Below are 22,657 nucleotides of genomic sequence, written 5' to 3'. Positions count from 1 at the left end.
TTAACAAAAAAAATTATAAATGCGATGCACAATTCTTTGTATCAATTTTATTTTCTTTGGAATGAGTATCTTTGTGAAGAATTTTGTTTCACTTCATTTTGAACAGCTTTTTAAGCAGAAAAAGTTATTCTTTTCCACGAAAAGCAAACCCATTTTAAATAACTTTAAGTGGCAAATTGAAACATTGTGTAGGCATATGCTTTGACAAGTTTATTACCGGTACAATTAAACTACGGTAGGTAAGTTAATTTTTCAACTTCCTTTGTTTTTATTGTTGCTTAATTTGTTGGACAAAACATAGTGATATAATAAAATGGTAGTTTTGAATGTGATGTTATCATTGGCGGTGATCCTATCCTTGTTCTGTTGTTCTTCTCAAGCAGCCCACTTAACCAACCAGAACCGAGCAGGTGCAGTCAACCATGACGAAGTGGATGTTATCACCTTCTGCAAACTACTTGTCAACCCAAGCATTGTAAGTAAAGTATAGCCTAGGCTAGCTTGAGCAAGTTAATTTCTTCTTTAAAGTTTTGCAGTAAACATGCAGGGAATTTTATGGCCTTGCCCAAATGCACGCTTTGCAGCTCTAAAACCGCTTTGCTTTTTATAAGCTTAATTTCTATATAAATTCCCTAACCTGCTCAGGAATATTGAACATGAAGCTGAAATCCAATAGAAGGCCATGAAAAAAATACTTTTACAACAGTAGGCGAAAGTAATTTTTACTCATAAAAAAATTCAACATGAATTTTGATGCTTGCAAGCCGCCAGAAGACAATATTGCCAAAGATGGTGTTTCGTGATTCTCTTTGAATTTTATTTAACTGAATTTGTAACTTTTTTTCTTTTTGAAAAGGGGATTTACTTTAAAAAGACTTTGTTAAATTTGAGGGTTTAAGTTAAGCAATTTTAAGTGTAAATGCGCAAATCTAGGTGTATTTTAAGCCTAGGCTATCTCCTATGAAAAGGCATGTAGCCTAGGCTATTTTTCCAGAGGCTCATTTGCTTAATTGTTTCTGCGCACGCGTCACCTAATTCGTTAGCGCTTTACCTGCGGGAAGGCGCCTACTCAAAGGTAAAGCCAGTATCGTTGCACTGTTTTATTTTAATCACTTCAGTTTTTTGTTAATGCCGTCCGGATGGCTGAGATCTTTTGCTGCTATCGTTTGGTTTTTGTAAAGAACTATTTTTATTCCTTTAAAAAGAAAATCAAATAAGCTTCAAAAAGTTAAAAGAAGTCTTAGAAAAGGATAGGGAGACTTGAATGATACAAGCTTCCTAAATTTGAAAGAATTTTTAAGCAGTGACGATCGGTGAGGGAAAGCAAGGAAAGCAGTGCTTACCTGAGCGAAAACTATGAAAAATATAATGACTAAATTCTAGGTTTAACTTCATATTATTTTTATCACGTCTATTTTAACTGGAAAATTATTGTGTTCGTGACTAGAATTACTCGTAACGCTTGTGAGTAGTCTAAGTCCTCACCAAACTGCATGTCTTGCCTATAAGTGCCAATTAACGCAAACGCTCCTATCAGAAACCACCACTAAGGCTCTAGGGAAATCAACTTTCAAAGTTGCTTTCCCTACGTTCAAAAACGTCAAAAAACGCCTTCGTTTTATCCAATCCTCACCCGTTTTGCAAAAAAAATTCCAAAAATTTCAAAAAAATTCAAAAGATTCAAAAATTTCTGGGGGAGGCCCCACAGACCCCTGCTGGAAGTGTTGCCTTCGACAACACGCCTTCGGACTTCGCCCGACGGTTACGCCCTTCGTGCCTAATACCTTGCTGCAGCATATTTCCACTTTGCTTTCCCAACGGTTTAAGCCACCGAACGTCACTGTTTTTAAGTAACCTTGAGGGACGATCCAGCTATAGAGTAGACAAAGCATCTGCTAACCAAGTGTTAACGTAGGCTAATAAGCTACTAAACTTTCGAAATAAGGTTTTGGAAAACGTTTTACTTGCTATTTTACGCTATAGTCTATGGTAGCTTTAATATCAACTTGACATGTCATTTGCAGGCTAATACACCCCCGTAATACACTACATAGCCTACATATTTTTAATTTAGGATATTCTACCACAAAGAGCGCGCTTACTGAAGGCCGTATTGGCTGTGCCCAGAGCAAAGAGTTCAGACATTGACAACCCGGATGAAGCTATGAATCCTGATCCTGCAGATGAAGACGAGAAGGTAACAGAGTGTTGTAGTAAAACGTATCAAAAATTTAATTGCAAACAGGCTTACTAACCAACCCATTAGAAGAGATTTTATTAACAAATTTTAGTAGTTCTTATGCCCAAATATATTTTTCCAAAAAAAAACAAGTGGGCAGGGCCGTGTGAGCACTATTTTGGACTCCTCCACCCCAAATCCACTAGTGGGCTCTTTAGTGATGAATTCACACTTATCATTTCAGGGAAGAGTAAACTGCTCTCAGATTTTTCACTAAAAACACACTTTATAAGCTAAGCCGACATTACAGCCGTGATCGTTTTTGTGACCTGATCTTTATCTTCGACCATAACTTATATTCTTAATGATCTTGATCTTTCCCATCTCTGCCTTAAGGTTAATTTTCTTTGCGCATTGTATTGCAATAAGTTTATCATGATGCCACTTTGAAAACTTGTGAAATTTTTTCCAGAGACAAGATGATGGATTTTATGGTCTCATGGGAAAACGTTCCGTGACTGCTGATGATTGGGGTTTCGCAGAAGAACTTCATCATGACGAACATGGAGACCACGAAGATCATGATCATAGTTTGCATCACTTGTTAAGCAAACGGAATATGGGGTCAAGAGAAGCCTCTCTAAATAATGCACCAGAAGAAATAAACGATGCAACATTGATTGTAATTGCAGGTTAGAAAATATTTTTGCTGAACTACCTATAAGTAGCCTAGGTTATTAATTCTAATGTAGCTAAGTCAAAACGCAATATCACTACAATGCACATGTAGCGGTTGAGAAGGCTATCTGGCTTAGTTGTAAAACTCCACCAACGGTCTGTAGCGGACGTCGAGTAGTCCAAAGCACCTGCAATTATACCTAGCTATTTCAGCAACATCCCGAGCACATCAGTGGTGGGGATGATCCGAGGACCGAGAATGATGTCTGCATGTCTACATGTATCAGTATATTGCAAAAAACAAATCTTCAAACCATCAGGACGCATTAACTCAAAAGGAATTACAACCGAAAAATGCTTAACTATAACAGAACGTGGTGAACGGAATCAAATCATGACTGTGACATAAATTAAACTGACACTACAACTGAACTACCATAACTCCAAACAAAGCGTGGTGAACTGACTTAAAAAAAGTCATAATAATGAAATTCAGCGCTTGACGCAAATCCCTCTGGACTCAATTCAATTCAATTTATTTTTCTTTGTCAGAATGCAAAAGAAATGATATTGTGAAAAAGAAATACAGTAACAAAACCAACAAAAGGAAAAGGTGGCAAAACCTTAAAGTGATTAGGCGTACCGTATTTTCAAACGGTTTTCTAAACTCTTTACATGTTCTTATAAAAAGCTTAAGTTAAGCTCGGAATACTCTTAAGGCAGTTTTTAACTACAGATTTTCAGTCATTTGATGCCTCATTTTGGAATCTATGGTTTATAGCATAAGTACCGTAAATAAAAAGTCTGTTACATCGTAGCGTAGCTAGCATTTTTATCGCCATGGGACATTTGCAGCTTGGTAGGATACTTTTTTGCTCTTTGATGACAATAGTCTTCTTTCTGCTTATGAGACAGCAGTTAAAGTAGGGTAGCCTAACTAGCTTATTGTCTCAGCGTTAGGGTTTGTGAAGTTCATATTTTGTGCTGGTAAGGAAACAATACAATAATGGCGCACGACACGTGTTCGAGAAAACAAAGCATGATGCTTTTTCAAAACAATCAATTTTTAGAGCGAATATTTGGCACTCCTAATACAGAGAATTACAGATGTCCCTCATAGCTATGCCACCGACTCTACCTTGCAAATAAATATTTTAGTTTTTACCTTCAATCAATTATTTATCACCAAGTTTTACTGTCATCAGCGACCATAGTATAAGCCTACTTGGGTTTCCTAAACCAGAAATGCTAGCCTACTTAATCTCAGTGGTGTATCCCACACAGAAAATTTTCATGAGCTTGAGTTTTAAAGGTTTCCTCTTTTTGCCTAAAGGGTAGGCCACGTTCAATTGAGGCTTTGACAACGTAGATTTAAGACACGCTCAACATGAACGCCTAAAAACTAACGTGTTGAGATGGCCCGGACGAAATGGATTTAGATCACATTCATTACGATCACATTACGATTTTTTGAGATTTTCTTGAAAACGAATACGTAGCCTAGTCATAAATATATCGCATTAAAGTTAATATGGTAAATAATTATATCTCACAATATGGCAACATATATCGCATTAAATTAAGGAGAATTCGAAGTGAATTTATTTGGGTCAAAGAAATTTCTTCTATGAGTGAATATATTTGAAACGAAATTAACACAAAAGAGTTGTGCGTTTAAATCAATCAAAATTTTATTTCAAAATATTTCTGTTTGGGACAGTTGGAACCCTTAGGTTAAATCTTTGAATAATCTATCACAAAGCTTAACTTTAGAATTTGTTCAGCATTTTGAGACTCTCATGCGTTTCCTTTATATGAAGAGCCCAGTTCCAAAACCGCTTAGGCGCCACTTTTACCAAAATTGAGTTTAGAGTGTCATTAGGTAGAGTATTACCATAGGTACCTACTATCCATTCCTTTTTTTCCAAAACCTTCTCTTTCTGCTTCAAATTCGACACAAAATATTGCGTTTTCTTCCAAAACCGCTTACGCGCCATCACACTTTGTTTCCAAAACCACTTGTATCCACAGTTAACCAATCATATTAAGCCATTGTATCACGTGACATATCGCTGATTGTTAAACCGTTATCGTCATCGTTTTGTGAAAAGCAGCAGTGTTGCCATTTGGTAAATTTCACTACCAAATTCGAGATTTGGCAGAATTTTACGTTGTTTGGCAGTAAAATTTCGAGTTGGCAGAATTTTGGAAAACATTTTTGGTGAGTTGACAGTCAGTCTCTGGTCAGTTTGACAAAATTTGAAATGTGTTTGGTAGTTTGAAGCATCTACTATCTGGCAACACTGATAAGCACTGTTGTAGGCTTGCAGCCTATTGTTGCAGCTACCAACGGTGCTTAGACTGCTTAGTAGCCTACTTGAGCTTTATAACTGTGTTTTTTGCTTTGTTTAAAGTGGATTTGGATTGTGGTGATGAATTAGTGGTGGTCAGCTTGGAAAAATGGTTTCAAAAATTGGTTTCTTTCATTCTGGCAATTTTTATTCTCCAGTTTATTTCTAAAACCGCTTATATCCACATTTCTAATTTTATAAAAAGGCGATTCTAAGCATTCTAATATTCCTTAGATCTGGACAAACGTCATGGCTCAATTCAGTAGGTAGTTATACATCGTTAGACATCAAAAGCGCATTACATTTACCAAGCGAAACTGTCATAAACGTTTTTCGTGGTTTTCTCGAAATCACCGAAAGTGGATGTAAGCGGTTTTGGAAACAAGCTCTTCATATGTTGGGCGCATAACAAAACAAAAAACTTGGAGTTTGAAATGGAAACCCTCAACACGAGAGATATTCCACTAGGAACCTGCACGTCTCTGTTTAGAGCTAGGCCAAGTGACCAATTGTATGCGTGACAGTAAGTTTGGACCTAATTGTTGCTAAACAAAAAGCAGAGAGCTTCATAATGTTAAAGTTTTTATGCATAACAATATGTAGAAATGTAGGCTAATACAGATCAAGCATACAGAACCAGCATGGTATTTTAAAGTCAATATTAATTTTAACGGCAAGGTTCTTTTTTTGAACCAACTTATAACCAAGTATTTCAGCATGTTTTTCTTTCTATAGATGCACTCAAAGACCGGCTGAAAAGCATTTGCGAACAGATATTGCAGTGACCACTACACGTTACCTGACGGCTGTTCCTGCACAACGATTCTGTCTAAACTTGCTTGACCTGAGTAATGAGTATTCCCGTGACCCATTTTTAGCAGGATGTGTTGATTTATTTATGAAGCAATGAAATGATTACAAGCTTTAAACCGAGTCGCAAACAAAAGATTAAAGACTCGATTTTATCGCAGTTTTGCCGTAGCGATGCGAATTCAAACAACAAAGAATGCGCGTTAAATTATTGAATACTCCCCATTAGTTTTTGTTGCGTGTGTTATGCATTTGCTTGAATTGAAATGTTGCAGAAATCATAGAATATACATTACACTCATACGTTATCAATAAAATGAATAAAAATATCTGAAACATATTTGCAGTTGAAATCGCACATAAGCCTACAAACTCAGACTGTTACACGAATACCTTGAGTTTGCAGCCATTTGTGAACTATATGTAGGATACATTGATGATGATTTCTTTCCAAAAGTTACAAAAAAGTCGCTTGGTGTAGGCCTACATCCAGCTTCCTGAAGAAGTCAGCCATGTCTTACTGGCGAAACGTCAGAATATGTACGACTATCAGTTACAACATCTTGTGGTGTTTTGGCTTATTCCGCACCAGCAGTAATGCCAGGTTTCTTAATTAAAGACTTTGTTTGTTTGTCAAGAAACAGGCTAACGTTAAAAGTGGAAAAAATACTGAAATAACATTAAAACAACGTTAAACAAGGGTCAGTTTAGTCTACTATGCTAAGCGCTAAACTGTTTTTTTTTTGTTTTTTTTTTGGTTTATCCAATCTGTAGACAACTCGTTTAAATGGACCGCTATGAGATATTCGGTGAAGCAATAATGAAAAAATGAGACAAAAAAAATTCACAACACGGTGTGGGCGTGGAGTGCTGAAGTAATTTGTCACTTTGTAACGTAATTTTAAACATACGTTTGAAATAATTTGTCGTCACATTTAACTATGTTCACAATGACTAGCCACGAACATAACAAAAACTACAAACTGCGTGATCGTACATTAGCAGGTTTCCACGGCCTACTCTTCCGGATCTATCAATAAGAAAGGATAAGATTGTACAAAATCGCTTACTCTATCCAAGAAATAAAATTGGTTAAATATCGGGCAATTGTAACCAGGGCCGTGGAGTTGGAGGGATTTTGGCGTATCCGGAGTCGTTAAAAAAGCCGATCCAATTTCGGCTTGATACAAAATGATTAACAATAAAATTTTGTTTGCAATCTTTTTCAAAATATGTTTTTTGTTCACGCTCTAAAACTTCACCAGAAAATAGAAGTGTTTGCTTTTGTGGGTTTTGTGAAAGTCACTGTTTCAATTTCGATCACAACCTAAGTGAAATTAAATTTAAAAAAATAACAAGATTAAATGGCCACACTGAATCCGGATTTGAGTCGGAGCCGGCCAGTTATAAACCGAGGAGTCGGAGTCGTATATTTTTCGCCCGACTCCACAGCCCTGATTGTAACATTTAGGAATACTTTACGAATGTAAAGCGCTTTGCCAAGGGGTACGCTAAGGTTTGAGGGCGTGGTGAGCATTCGTCACACCCCTTTTCATTGCAATACTAAGTATTTCATTACTACACAAATTTGGATGCAGAAGAAAACTTAGCCTACATCCTTTACAAAAGTAGATAGGCTACCTACTTTCGTTTAGCTTTTCATTGATGTATAGAATTAAAAGTAATTTAACAGAAAAGGAGTAAAACAATGTATTTCATTCAAGATGATACAGTATAAGTATGTAACAAACATTTGTCATAATTGTAGAAATTAAAAGCAAAACTCAATATCGTACTTTCACTCAAAAAATAACAAATAAATGAAACGTAATTCACTCACACGTAAATTTCTACGAGACCTCCATAAACCGAAAGGATCGATCTAAGGTACAAGACTTCACTGTGCAAAGTAAGACGAAGCCATGCCATCCTTGACTGCAAAACCCGTATGCAGACGTTAAATTAATGTAAAAATGACGAGTTTTGCTGTGAGGGATAAGAAAATGAAAAATGAGCAAGTTTGTGCAAGTCTGTAGCCAAAAGTGTCTGTAAGGTAAAAAGAATGACGACTTTTATGAACAATATGTTTAATTTGAAAAAGCTTTCCAATCGTTTATCTATAAAGGGCAATTTAATGAAATGTGAAATGTTTTTGAATAAAAATTTCGTAATGCATTCCTAACTGATGAAAGACATATCAATGAGTGGATATTACAGGAAAAAACATAACTAGCCAAAAAAAGTGCTATAAAGTGAATTCAATGTAAAAGGACCGTCCCTTTAGTGTAAGTTTGTCCGAATCTGTCGAAAACAGGAATGGGTGAAACAACGGTCTTCATCCGTGTCTTCGATACGTGCAATTCCGGTCGCTCTTCTCGCACAAAAAATTTATCTCCTTGGTCAATGAGATCAAAATCAGATTGGGTATGAAGCAGAGGTTCGTACTCGATCTTAGTCTTAGAAAAAGGAAGAAATGGGCGATCACTGATTCTTTTTATCCATTCTTCCCGTTTCATCTTATCTCTTGCATCATCCAACGATGTGAACTCCGTGGACACCCGCAAAGTAGGATTAAGAGGTTGGTACCTTTGTCTTCGAACTTGTTCTAAAGATTTAAAAGGACCTTGGATTTTTTCCTTAAGAGGAGGAAGGCCATCTTTAGGAGGAGTGGGTTTCATAGGAGGAGCGGAATCATCGACAATTGTAGAGTTAAACTTCGGGAAAACTCGAGGCTTCATTGACAGAGGTTTCGCGGCGCGAAGCCTGAATTCCATTTCGTGGGGATATTCACGAAACGGAGAATTATAAACACCAGGTCTTTGAAAAGTGCTGACCAAGTAGTGATTTTTCCTTGCGGCAATCTGGAGACTTTTCTCCAGTCTCTCATGCTCACGCCGTTTCTCCTCCATGTCGAGCTGCTCCTTAATCTCATCCAGCTCACTCTTGATAATTTGGTTTTTGATGACAAGTGCCTCCAAGTAGCGTTTTCTCGCGTAGAAATTATGAATGTATTTCCTGACGTAATATCCTCGCCACCGCTTCTGAATGGCGACAGCCTTGGAGTTGTAAAAATTCATCCTGAATATCATGACAAGATTCCTAATCCGGATGCTACAGAAGAGTCGGCCTCGGTATCCGCGCCATATTTTTTGTATCATAACGGCCGCCATGTGCAAGTGTCTGAAAAAGAGTCATCATATTAATAAGCAAAAAAACGGACTACAACATTTCCATACTGATAAAGGGGAAGGAGGATAGGCATTTTTTTCAAATCTAAATGTATTCCAGATTTTAGGATATAACAATATGTATTACAAGATCTCTTGCAAAATTTTTGAAATTGAAACCTTCTTTCAGAGTTATGTTGATACACCCTAACGATAAGTTGATACAGTTTTATTGCTAAAATTTTAAGTCCTATTTTGAATGACACAATACCAAAAAAGTACTAAACACAAGTACTTCACTATTTTTATTTAAAACCATAATGAAAAGTGAACCAAAAACCATCACGTTGCAACACACAAAAGTCAGTTCAATCTAGGCTACATCATAGACTCAAAAGAATCACAAATGTTGTTATACGGGAGGCTACATGCTCTATCTAAAACTGTGCATGACAAGTGACACTATAGATTTCTACAACAGATGCATTGCCATTTTTGGCAAAAACAAACTCGGTGGTTACCAGTTTTTTTGTGCTTGTAAACCGTTAAACCTCCAGGAATTGAATTACAGATCAGTAGTATGATGTTCAAAAATGAGATTTTTTTATTTCTAATCCATGACACCTTGCTAAACAAAATAGATGTTGGTGTACGGTATACTCAAAAAGTTACTTAATTCGATATCAGTGGGATTTCTTTCTGCTGGTTCGTTGACAATATGCGAGATAGGAGTTATTCAAAAGAAACCTTACAGCAATGTAGTACTGTACCGACATCAAGGTGATGTCCAGAATGATGACAGTGATTGCATTTCATGCTTGGACAACAGTGCGATATTGCATGACAATTCAATAAGACGTTCTATTTTACTCAGAATAAGATTGCAAAGTTCGGAATCTTCTACAAAGAGATTACTGATCCAGAGATGAAATTTGCAAGTAAATCAAAATTCTTCAGTGAGACACACAATATAAGCAACTTTGCTCCTTGTTCAAAAAAAAAAGTTAACAAGGACTTGCAGTTTGGACACACCGGCTAAAACTAGAAATTTAGACTATGCAGTTGTAATAGTTATATTATTACTAATTAACTATTACTGTATAAACATTCCTCCGATATTTCGACACCAGTGTGGTATGTTGTTAGTGTGGTCTGTTCTCCAGCATGGTTGCCAGGCATTGATCTTCACCAAAGACAATGGGCATAATATTAAGCAGCTAAAATGTAGTTTTACAGACCAATGTTCCAAATTTTATACACAGATCAAGTTACAAATGTAAACTGATGAACAATATAAATGAAAGGCAATTCAAATTTCTCAGACAAATCATCAGGAAAAAATGAATATCTCTATTTGAACAGTCGCCTTCTCAGAAGACTGGCACATGGCAAACAATGAATAACATTTCTATCTAACTTTAAACATAATAAATCAATTAGCCAACCAAGAACATCTTGGGACAGTGCAATAGTACATGACGTAGGGAACGCTGGAAAAATCTACTAACTGAACATCTACTTTGTCAAAGGCTGCATCGGCTTTGATGCATATGATGATGTCGACAAATAATAACAGCACAAAAGCTTTTTTTGTACAGGAAATCTGTTGGATAATAATAAAAAAAATTCGCACAACTTCAGCTGAACATCTGCAAGTGTGTAGGTAAATGCATGAGGTCAAATATGCTCAAAAGTGTCAAACTGTTAAAACCTCCGATAAAATTTCAAAGTTTGGTAAATTCTTCATATTTTGTTTGGATAAAAATTTATGTAATCTAAATCAAAATTCAATGAAATGTTAAAAATGTCAGTTTTCTGGTATAATAATGTCTCAAATAGTGTTTAACTTAAACAGGCATTCAGTGTTTGAAAGACAGTGCAACTAACGAATTTCATATTTTAGGGTTTCACTCCACTGCAAAAATTTTGTACTATTGCACCCAATAGCCTATACTTCATCAAGCTAAATAAAGAAACTTGTAACACACGTCACCAGAAAACTAAAACATCTGCTACCATACTTACTTGAGGTATTGTCTTGTAGTGATTCCTCGATACCATTTTTGGATCATCACTGCTGACCTATACTCAAGTGCCCTGATTTCGTCTGCATGTCTATGTCTTTCATACGTTTCTTTAACTATGTCTCTAGAAGTTCCCTGAAGCAATCTGATAAACGTGGCCATTTTTAAGCTAACATCAATAAGACCACATAGCGAATTTCTACAAAATAGAAAGAAATGACAAGGATGACATTAAAAGTAAATAAACCCTGAAAAATGAGAATAAGCATTTTTATTGAAGTGATCTCCCTTGAAGATAAATGAGCTGTAACCTAATAATGATAATCATGCTTTATTTTGTGCCCATCCTAACAACATATACTGTAAAATTCGGTCATTTTTTATTTATTTCAGTCATTTTTTTTGATGAAAGTATTTCCTTTTTGACCGAATTGACTACGGTATAATTATATTTTTTTCGGACATTTTGACAGAATTGACTACAGTATATGTTTTTTGAACATTTTGCTAAAAAATTGGTCAATGACCGACAAATGACCGAAAAAAAACCCCAGCTGTATGCTGTAGCTACACTGTGATTATAATACGACATAATAGGAAGCAGCGAAAAGACATACACACGTTGTAGTCATTGAGTTAGCTGCTTTTATTATTTAGTCGTGCCTTTAAGTGTCTTGCAAAGACACAGCCACATGCTCTTGAGCGGTGTCAAACCGACAAACTTTTGAATGTCGCATAGACATTCTCACCACTACGCAATGCGGCCTTCAAGAAAACTGAAAATAAAACATGCTCTTTAAAAAGGTTATAAGCAAATTTGTTTCTCAAGTTTTAAGTAAAAGCTTAATAGAGTAATGTTTTTATTCTAAACATAGTTATTTTTAAATAATTTTAACTTAGCTTGATGCTAAATAACTAGTTTAAGCAAATGCAAAACCATTTTCATACATTCAAATTTATCGACTATTATAGTTAACTTCAATTTAATAATATTGAAATAAGTTAAAAATAACCTTGGAAAAAATTAGTCAAAGTATCAGTGTATATATAGGCTAATCGTCCAATAGGATATTATCACAGTTTTGATGAAATTTAGATCTATGAAAAATCAGCTTTGGCATACTTATGAGTGTATGGTGGCAAGCGATTCTCAATGCCCTAAATTTATATATAACAAAATATACAAAAAAATTATAGATATAAAAACTAAACAAAAAAGACAAACCTTATGATACCGTAAACCTTTTAAACAACCTTTATCTTTTTATGGTTGTAATAATGTAATATGGTGTGTTATCACCTACATGAGGCTGTGGTTATTTATACTATATATATACGGTAGTGACCTTATTGCAAACAATTTGAATGAATAAAAATGAAAAATTGAAATTTTTATTTTTGTGGCCACAAGTAAACATAAGTTAACACTTCAATCTTTTGGTTTAAAGCATCCATAATAAGTTAGCCGAATGTATTTTTTATGATTTAGTATCTTGATGTATACAGGATTACCATACCGTACATGTTTCTAAATAGTTTTGACAAATTTCATGAATTCAATCTTATTTTAATGTCTACTGTTTTCATACAAAATAATTCTTAAATTTAAGTTTTTTGTTAAACTATATCTCAGTCAAAATCTCAATCAAAACAGAAACTTACATGACGAGGTCTACACGGTATTATTTTGTTTTAATTTCAAACAAATCTTTGTGACAACTGATCAACATTACCTACCAAAGGCAATCAATTTTGCAAACTCAAGTCTAATTTTTGTCACAAAATAAGTTAGACAGTATTACTGTATAGCCATAAACAGACATAACTCAGCAACAACACTACATTTAACATTATAAAAACAAAAAACAAAAAACGAACGTTTTCGGCTAGTCATATAGCCCTTTTCAAGCCTATAAGAAAATACATTATTAAAAGAAATGCTAAAGAATCATATAGTATCACAGCAAAAATATGGTCAAAGCTAAACATTTGAGAAACTGCCTCGCTCACACAAAATGATAACTGAAAATTACACAGCACAACGGGTCAAGTATTTCAGAGGTAAAATTAATTGATTGTTCAGACAAGGACTCAGGCAAATTACGCAAGAAAGACAGAAGCACAAGAGATAGTGGCACAAAACAAAGTAAATGCGAGAAACACAAGACGTGATAATTCAATCAAAAAACTGCTAAAAGGTAAGAAGCTCCGCAAGCAAATAATTGCCTGTTGAGCCCTGGGTTTAAAGATTTAATGATCAATGCCTCGTGAATCTTGGTGTCGAATTCGGACAAACACTTACGAACAATTTTGAAAGACTGCAAAGACGGTTTATTGTTAGAGCACGATTGGCAGTTTCTAATATGGTCTTTAATTGCACTGTTTTTATTAAAATTAGCTAAATTCAAATGCTCTCCCACTCTCGTCACCAAATGTCGTGTGGTCATACCAACGTATGACGATCTCGCATCATGCGAGCAAGTGAACTTATACACGACGTTAGAACATAAGCGGAAAGGAGTTTTAGACTTCAACTGAAAATAATAACCAGCTTTAAATGTTTTATAAACGGGAAAAATCTTAACGTTAAACTTCAAGGCAATAAATCTGGACAAACTTGTGGCAAAACGTTTGGATTCCTTGCCAACAAACGGGATTGTTAGAAAGTTTTTGAAATCAGGTTCCTCAACTGGAGACGTAGTGGAAACCGAATTCAAAAATCCTCTAAGAACCTTGTTAAAAAACCAAGTCGGATAATGATTAGCACCAAAGTATGAGCGTAATTTATTAATTTCATTGTTGAAACAGTCATTGTTCGAGCAAATGTCGCGAGCTCGCGAGATAAGGCACTTGATCAAAGCAGATTTGTAATTAGACGGGCAAACAGTGCTGAAATTAAGGAAAAGATTAGTGTTTGTAGGTTTACGCCAGACCCAAGTATCAAATCCATTACCATTTATCTTGATTTCTACATCCAAAAAAGGTATAGTCTCCGTTGCTTTTTCTACAGTAAAATTTATGTTTTTATGTTGCGTATTGACTGCGTAAAATTTAAAATGTTGCGTAAAATTTAATGTTGCGTAAAATTTAAAAACATAAATTTTACTGTAGAAAAAGCAACGGAGACTATACCTTTTTTGGATGTAGAAATCAAGATAAATGGTAATGGATTTGATACTTGGGTCTGGCGTAAACCTACAAACACTAATCTTTTCCTTAATTTCAGCGCTGTTTGCCCGTCTAATTACAAATCTGCTTTGATCAAGTGCCTTATCTCGCGAGCTCGCGACATTTGCTCGAACAATGACTGTTTCAACAATGAAATTAATAAATTACGCTCATACTTTGGTGCTATTCATTATCCGACTTGGTTTTTTAACAAGGTTCTTAGAGGATTTTTGAATTCGGTTTCCACTACGCCTCCAGTTGAGGAACCTGATTTCAAAAACTTTCTAACAATCCCGTTTGTTGGCAAGGAATCCAAACGTTTTGCCACAAGTTTGTCCAGATTTATTGCCTTGAAGTTTAACGTTAAGATTTTTCCCGTTTATAAAACATTTAAAGCTGGTTATTATTTTCAGTTGAAGTCTAAAACTCCTTTCCGCTTATGTTCTAACGTCGTGTATAAGTTCACTTGCTCGCATGATGCGAGATCGTCATACGTTGGTATGACCACACGACATTTGGTGACGAGAGTGGGAGAGCATTTGAATTTAGCTAATTTTAATAAAAACAGTGCAATTAAAGACCATATTAGAAACTGCCAATCGTGCTCTAACAATGAACCGTCTTTGCAGTCTTTCAAAATTGTTCGTAAGTGTTTGTCCGAATTCGACACCAAGATTCACGAGGCATTGATCATCAAATCTTTAAACCCAGGGCTCAACAGGCAATTATTTGCTTGCGGAGCTTCTTACCTTTTAGCAGTTTTTTGATTGAATTATCACGTCTTGTGTTTCTCGCATTTACTTTGTTTTGTGCCACTATCTCTTGTGCTTCTGTCTTTCTTGCGTAATTTGCCTGAGTCCTTGTCTGAACAATCAATTAATTTTACCTCTGAAATACTTGACCCGTTGTGCTGTGTAATTTTCAGTTATCATTTTGTGTGAGCGAGGCAGTTTCTCAAATGTTTAGCTTTGACCATATTTTTGCTGTGATACTATATGATTCTTTAGCATTTCTTTTAATAATGTATTTTCTTATAGGCTTGAAAAGGGCTATATGACTAGCCGAAAACGTTCGTTTTTTGTTTTTTGTTTTTATAATGTTAAATGTAGTGTTGTTGCTGAGTTATGTCTGTTTATGGTTTAAAAGAGTTACCTCTCTACCCAAATTGTATTACTGTATAGGCTGGCAACCTTGCATGGATGACTTAAAACAGGGCTACTCAACTGGTGGACCGCGGTCCCAATCCGGACCTTCTGGGTGTTGAAGGTGGACCTTGGGCTTCTGGAAGAATAACCTCATTGCCATATTTTAGAGCCTCTTAAAACAGATTTCCATTAAGAAAAAGCAATTTTTTGTGATTAACCAAGAAGCTGGGGGCTTGGTTAATCGTTAGTCGTTAATCGCCCCAGACCCCGCAACGCTACACACAGCTACACTACAAAGAAACACAATTACATTTTTTTCCTTTTTATTTCTTTGTTTGTGTCAAACAAAAATCCAAGTCGTGTTACATACTACCTGACGAGTGTTTTGGTGCTCGTAAGCTACTGGTTGTTTAATTTTTGTGGTTGCATATGAAATATTCACCGGACCACAAAAATACTCAACTTGTCAAAATGGACCTTTGCTAACATTAGTTGAGTAGCCCTGGCTTAAAATATCGGCTAGTTTAGCCTGTCCGACAGTATCAATCAATCAATCAATGTTTTATTTGTCAGTAACAGGAACATAGGTAGATGTTTGAAATATGCAATTAATGTACACAATGCAAAGTTACACAAGTTCCCATACCGACTGGGAGACAACGAAACGACCATACGGTCTACAAGTCAATTGCCACCCTACGGAAATGACGATTTTGCCATTTAAACTAAGCTTACAAGAGAGAGAGAGAAGAGAGAGAAATCTTTTCTTTTGTCTGTTGCGACAATTGCGACAATACGAATAAAATACAGTAGTACCATAGCTATCTAAATACCACAACAGACAGGAAGCAGCGAAAGACTATATCAGTCATCGAGTCAGCTGCTTCCCAGTTCTTAATGTGACAAATGTCAAGCATCGGCAAATTACGTTGAAACAAGATAGGCTGATGTTGAGTAATATTAATGAAAGAAAAAAAAATCATGTGCTGCTGCGATCCTCAAGTGAAGTCCTGTGGTTTTTTATTCAAATATAAACTTTATTCCGCGTGATTAAAAATAGGAAAAACTTTTAAAATCAATAAACTCTTGTAGCAAGGGCGTTTAAACTTCAGTGCAACAGAGAAAAGTTCAAGCCAATAAATAGTACAAGACTATACGAGTAAAAACATTTTTAGTAACAGTATTACAATACAAAAATAATCAAAATTTAAAAAAAGGTATAGGCCTATTGTTCTGTCATAAAAGAAATGGCTGAGTGACTCTCAGTGTGACCTGTTAGGCTGCATGAAACTAGCGAACAATCCTGAAACTAGTAAATGAGAAAGATTTGAGTGTAACCGAACAACACAATAGGTCAATAATGTTTTCTTCAGACGAAATTTAACAAATCAAATCCAGGCGACGTATCATTACAAAGTTTGAGCCCAAAATAACAATTTATGACAATTTTTGTCACTTTTCCACTGACATAAAGCAACAAAATTTAAAATCAATTAAAAAAAAATCAAACACTTCGCATTCAAATAAAAACAAGAAAAAAAAGCACTTTTGTGGATTTAGGCTATGTGCGATTGATCCAAACTTGTCTGGCAGCCCTGCTTAAAAACTGACTAGGCTTGATTGCTGGCCAACGTTCGATTTTTATGTCAAAAACTAAGTAATTTATCATTAAAAACTCTTGCGCTGGTTTAATTAAATTGATTTATACTGATACAACACACACTAATAGAGAAAAGTTTAAAAAACAACTGAATTTAAAACAAAAAATTTTAGGACAAACTTTGAACGGATTTGATAATGGGCAGCAAACAAGATGTTACACAATAGAATGTACCGGTAAAACAATTAATCCACATGGCTTACTAATCATTGTTTGATCAATTTCTACCGTACTGTACTTCAATTGCTTCACTGGATAATAATTTACTTTCCTCATCCTTATTTTTTCAGAGCTGAGGCTGGCGAGTCAATTGCTTGTTTGCTACATGCGGCAACCGCAGACTTGGATTCTTGACATGGGTTTCTTTGAATTGTTCTGTCTTTGTGAATTCTTTATCAATTTCGAATATTTTTGGACTGAAATGACCACAATTAAATTCCTTTCTTAATATGTCTAAAATTACCTATTCTCCAGGCCTAAGTTTTTCTTTAATCCAATTTATATATTTAGACCTGGAGAGCAAAATCTTTGCTGCTTACTTTGTCAATCTGTGATTGTCAAAATACAATCAAAAAGAATTCAGATCCAGTGCAGCCTAATCAAATTAGCGTTTCTGTCAAGTGTTAAACATGCTTTTAATCATTATACTCCTTGCGCAAACAACAAATAGATATTTTTTAGAATTGAATTGAATTGAATTTTTAAGTTCTCAGGCTTTCCTTGAGCTGTAATTTTAGGCAAAATTTGCCAAACTAGTCGTCATAGTGATAAATCAATTTCTGGTAACCGTACATGGCTTTTGAAGTCTCTTTTTATTTATAAATTAGTAAGGACTATAAAGAATCGGAAATAAATAATGAAGTGAAATAATCTTCAATTAAACAAGCATACACGTATGGAACTGGGTATTTAAAAACTCTATTGCAACTTTTTATTGTTTTGCTGCTTATTATGGCTTTGTTACACTAGTTATTATGTAGTTTTCTTCATCAGTGCAACTTATCAATGGTTTCAGTGTACCGGTATTCCAAGGTTATGGAACAAGTATTTTTGCTGGGATAAGAACCAGAAATTGTTTGTGACGTGACAAAAAGTAAAAAGCCTAGTTGGACTGTTTGAAGAAAAACTAGGCCACTGTGAAGTGTCAACTTAGATAAACCACAGGTTTGAATATTTGATAGCCACTTTAACAAGTAGAAATTCTGCCACTGCAATTGACTAGAATGCAACCGCCAACCAATCAGAACATGTTATAAGAGGCTACCGTCCACTTGTGATCTTTCTAGCACTCAGCCACAGAGTTAATGCTTGTTTTGAACTCTATTTGGTAATTACAGAAGAAAAAAGGGCAATAGCAATGGTGGGAATCGAACCCGCGTCAACGAAATAACTACTTTCTAGCCCTAACCCCTAAGCCAACGGTGTTCAACCTGCGGCCGTACGGCCGCATGCGGCCTTTAACACGTAATTTAATAAGCATGTGTTGGCGGCCGTGCCCTGTTTTTAAAATAAAAAAATTATTTCATTAATAAAAATGAAATGTATTTTAAATATTATACAGGGATATCTAGAACCACTGGATACCCTTGTAGCTTGTAATTATATATAATATTTCAAATTTTAAAACTTGAAAAACATTCTCATCATAAGTTTTTGAAGCTAGGCTATATTGTTAAAATCGTTTTGAGACAAAACTTTTTCCTCAACCTAATTTCATTGTAACGGTAGCCTACATTCAGTGCCGGTCTTTGGGGTGTGCAAATCGTGCGATCGCACAGTGCCCGAAAATTAGGGGACCCCGCAATTTAGGCTACTCAAAAAATGCAGTAATTTTTGTCATTTCCAATGGAAAAAGATTCAATTCGATTCGCAAGCAAGTACCGGTAGCCCATTCCTTGAAGTCATAGTTGCGGCTTTAGGGTGAGGCAAGTGCTGAGGGTGAGGCAAGCACCATTTTACAGTAATATTCATACCCAAATTTTTGTTGAACATGCTCTCAGAATGCACTAAATTCAAAGTAATTTTTCAAAAATTTCTGAGGTATTCCAGTCCAGACGCTGGGTGTCGCCTTCGGCGAACACGCCGTCAAAACCCCCTCCCCTTTCAAATACCTAGCTACGCTACTGAATTGGATCATTGTCATTAGGGCCCGCAAAGCATATTCCCCACAGGGCCCGAAATACCCTAAGACCGGCACTGCCTACATTGCATTATGTCCTTAAAAAGAAAAAGAACACTAGCAGAGGAGAAAAGGGTATTCAATTCCAAATGGGAGTTGAGTTATTTCATGATGGAGACGGCAGCGCATACTATGATGTGTCTAATATGCAGTCAAGTGGTTAAAACTGTTAAAGGAAATAATGCAAAACAGCATTTTTGTCGTCATATGTCACACCATTATGCAAAATTGGAAGGCGAGTCTAGGAAAATCTGTGTCGAAAATTTGAAGAAAAGTGTGAGTCTGCCTTTTCACGAATGAAGTAGGCTACCTACAAAAACGAGTACCGAACAAATCAGGCTAACTGAGACTGGTGTCTTAACCGGTGCTCGTATGCAAAATCAAGGGAGTTGCAATGTCGCAGACTTTTATTGAATAAATTCAGTTCAAAATGTTTGATATTTCATGGTACTATTGGGTATAGCCTAAGTATGATAAGTTTAGTAAATATTAACGAATAAATTCTTCTCTTAGATAACGCAAATTGAAAAAAAAGATCATTTAAAACTCACTGGCGGCCGTGCTTTATAGAATTAATCGGAATGCGGCCGGCAATAGCAAAAAGGTTGTGCACTCCTGCCCTAAGCCAACCAGCTGACAGAAAATCCATCACTTGATTTGCTTTGTATCATCATCTTTTCGCTCTTTTTCGCGTCATAGAAAACGTAGCTTATGATTGGTTGGCGGTGCATTCTAGTCAATTGCAGTGGCAGAATTTTTCCTTGTTAAAGTGGCTACCTGAATATTTAATCGTGGCCAGAGTTGCCAGACTAAAATTTGAAAAAAAGGCCAAACTTACCAAAAAAATAGGCCAACATTGTTTGTTTGTTTGTCATATCTTTATCCTGCATTGCGGAAAACCGGACTTGAGCGCTATGCAGCGGTGTACCCCTTCCGACGTAGGCCTAGCCTACACCTGACCCACGCTGCAGCCGACGGCAATGTCTGTTTCCGGTTGTCTACTCTACTGTACTTATGACTTAAATTTAGTACTACCCATTATTCGAAATCGATCACTAGGTAGAGGCAATTATTGTAAAGTTTCTTGCCCAGAGAAACTACAGCAAGTGCGGGTGGCTGGAGTCGAACATGCAGGCTCTCGACTGCGAGCCCAAAGCGCTAACCACTCGGCCACTGCTGCCAAACAACATGAGGCCAAATAGGTGAAAAATAAGCCAAACTCAAACAAGATAGAATAAGCATGGTAAGTCGTGGCTCAATGTGGCAGAATCAGAGCTTGGATTTGTTCTTGTTGAATATCAGCATTTAGAAGAAGAGTTGCCAGACTATAAAAGGGTCTAAAAGCCAAAATAATACAAAAAATGCCAAACAAGGAAAATGTTAGATCGTTGGTTGGTTTTGAATCTTTATCCATGGATTGACAAAGCCTTGATAGGTTATTCCTGGTAGTTTCGCATACTTGTAGAAGCTGTTGACGCAGGGCCGGTTACCGAGATTGGCAGAGTGAAGTTTTCCGACTGTTAAAGTGTTGTTGCCGGGGAATTATTTCATTTACTAGGTGCCGCTGAATGAAGAGCAGTCCTGAAATGCGCTGCTCAAGCGCATACCCTGAGAGTCGAACCAGCGCAACGTCATCTTGAGCCGGGCACGTAACCACTATTTGTTGGTACAGATCGCTTTAATTTTAACACGACTAGCCCAAGCTTTTGTTGAAAATTTTTGAATAAAGAATTTCAACGGTATTTTTTTTTTGTTGCGCTGACATAGATCGTCTTTGGGGTGTGGCACGAAGCAGCTAAATCCGTTTGCGGGATTTTGTTTTACTTCGTTACGTACCACAAACCTAAGTTGTTTCTGACAGACCATCAGGGTCGACTTGCCTTCGCTGAGCACCCCCAACATCTGGAGCTCCCACTCTCGCATGTAAGGTAACGTCGACCAACGGGCATGAGGACTAGCGACCCTCCCCGCAGGGAAACATATACCACACAATTGCGTACATAGGCAGTTGTAGGGTGTAGCCTATGTTCCTTTTGTATGTTTATATTTAATACCTTTTCGTATGTTTATATTTAAAACCATAACAAACATTGATATGCAACATTGCAACATGAGCATGGACTACATTGAAGCGTGAAAGCATTAGCCTAATTGCATTTGTAGTAGCACTGTTGACAGTAATCCACCCATAGGCTACACAGCTGCGGTTAGTGAGAGTGAGTGAGTGAGCGAAAAAACTTCTTTTTCGTCTGTTGCGAGAATAACACGGTACAATTATACACAATATGAATGGAATAGCACCATAGCAATCTAGATATCACAACAGACAGGAAGCAGCGAAAGAACACATCAGTCATCAAGTCAGCTGCTTCACTGTTCTTAATGTGACAAACGTCAAGCATCGGCAAATTACGTTTTACTTATTTTCCCTTTTGTTACGTTGCCGTTCACTACATGGTTAGTGCAGCAACATCCCCAGCTAGGCTAGCAGGGCCGAATTTAGCTAATTGGGGGCCCGGGGCACTTTTAGATTGGGGGCCCCCGGTGCAAAATAATTTTGCGCCTACGGCGCGAAAGAGCGCCTCTGCGTCTACAGTAGCATTAACTGGACAGCATTTTTTAGAAACTTCAAAAGCTTAAAGAAAAGAAAAAATAATAATACAAAGTCACATTTTTTTCACGTCAAGGGCCCTTTAAAAGGGGGGCTCCGGACACCTGCACCCTCTGTCCCCCCCCTAAATCCGGGCCTGCAGGCTAGTGGTGGAGACAGAAGCGTATCCTCAATAGAAGCAAGGGAAGCATTGCTTCCCCTGTCAAAATTCAAAAAAATAAAGATGATATTTTTCAGTAAAACGATTTCTTAATTTCTTTACTTAAACTCGAATTAAAACAGCTTCTAACTCATATGTCCCCGTATGATTTTAACTCGGTTTTAATTTTAAAAAAGTTGGAAGCTTACGGAAGCAGAGATTCGTACCGCATCCATTGCTCTCGTTTTTTTCTATACGAAGAAACAAGTGAAAAACAAACGAAGAAAGCAGCGCAAAGTTTACGCGATTTACGTTTCTTTTAACTAATCTGTGGAAGCAATTTCAGAATCGCTTACTCTGTTGGGTATTGTATTGGTTTTTGTGTAGTTTTTGAGGTTGTGTGTAGCTAAGTATTTGGTGTTCTCTATTTTTAGCGCAATTTTTTTCCGTTTGTGTGTAAGAGCTACCTTTAATAAGTTACTGGCTGTTTATCTGCTAATAAATTTCTTACAAATATAACCCTAAAAGTGTTTCCAGAAAGCCATC

At 36.4% G+C, this 22,657-nt stretch overlaps 2 protein-coding genes across 2 annotated transcripts; one reads left to right on the top strand and one right to left on the bottom strand.

The window, feature by feature from the left end:
* Positions 1 to 313: 313 nt before the first annotated feature.
* LOC145771085 (uncharacterized) lies at positions 314 to 6,093 on the top strand. Its single transcript, XM_082582826.1, has 4 exons — positions 314 to 475; positions 2,075 to 2,197; positions 2,652 to 2,871; positions 5,944 to 6,093. The coding sequence occupies exons 1-4, from the start codon at positions 314 to 316 to the stop codon at positions 5,991 to 5,993; spliced, it is 555 nt and encodes a 184-aa protein (XP_082438952.1). The 3' UTR covers positions 5,994 to 6,093.
* Positions 6,090 to 11,519, bottom strand: LOC145770762 (spermatogenesis-associated protein 17-like). Its single transcript, XM_082582476.1, has 2 exons — positions 11,211 to 11,519; positions 6,090 to 9,198 (listed from the first exon to the last, which is right to left on the bottom strand). Exons 1-2 carry the CDS (start codon positions 11,369 to 11,371, stop codon positions 8,277 to 8,279), a joined length of 1,083 nt encoding a protein of 360 aa, XP_082438602.1. The 5' UTR covers positions 11,372 to 11,519; the 3' UTR covers positions 6,090 to 8,276.
* Between the last annotated feature and the right edge of the window lie 11,138 nt (positions 11,520 to 22,657).

Source organism: Aplidium turbinatum, chromosome 5, assembly GCF_918807975.1.
Source record: "Aplidium turbinatum chromosome 5, kaAplTurb1.1, whole genome shotgun sequence".
Taxonomy (NCBI): domain Eukaryota; kingdom Metazoa; phylum Chordata; class Ascidiacea; order Aplousobranchia; family Polyclinidae; genus Aplidium; species Aplidium turbinatum.
This window is presented reverse-complemented; position numbering and strand designations above follow the sequence as displayed.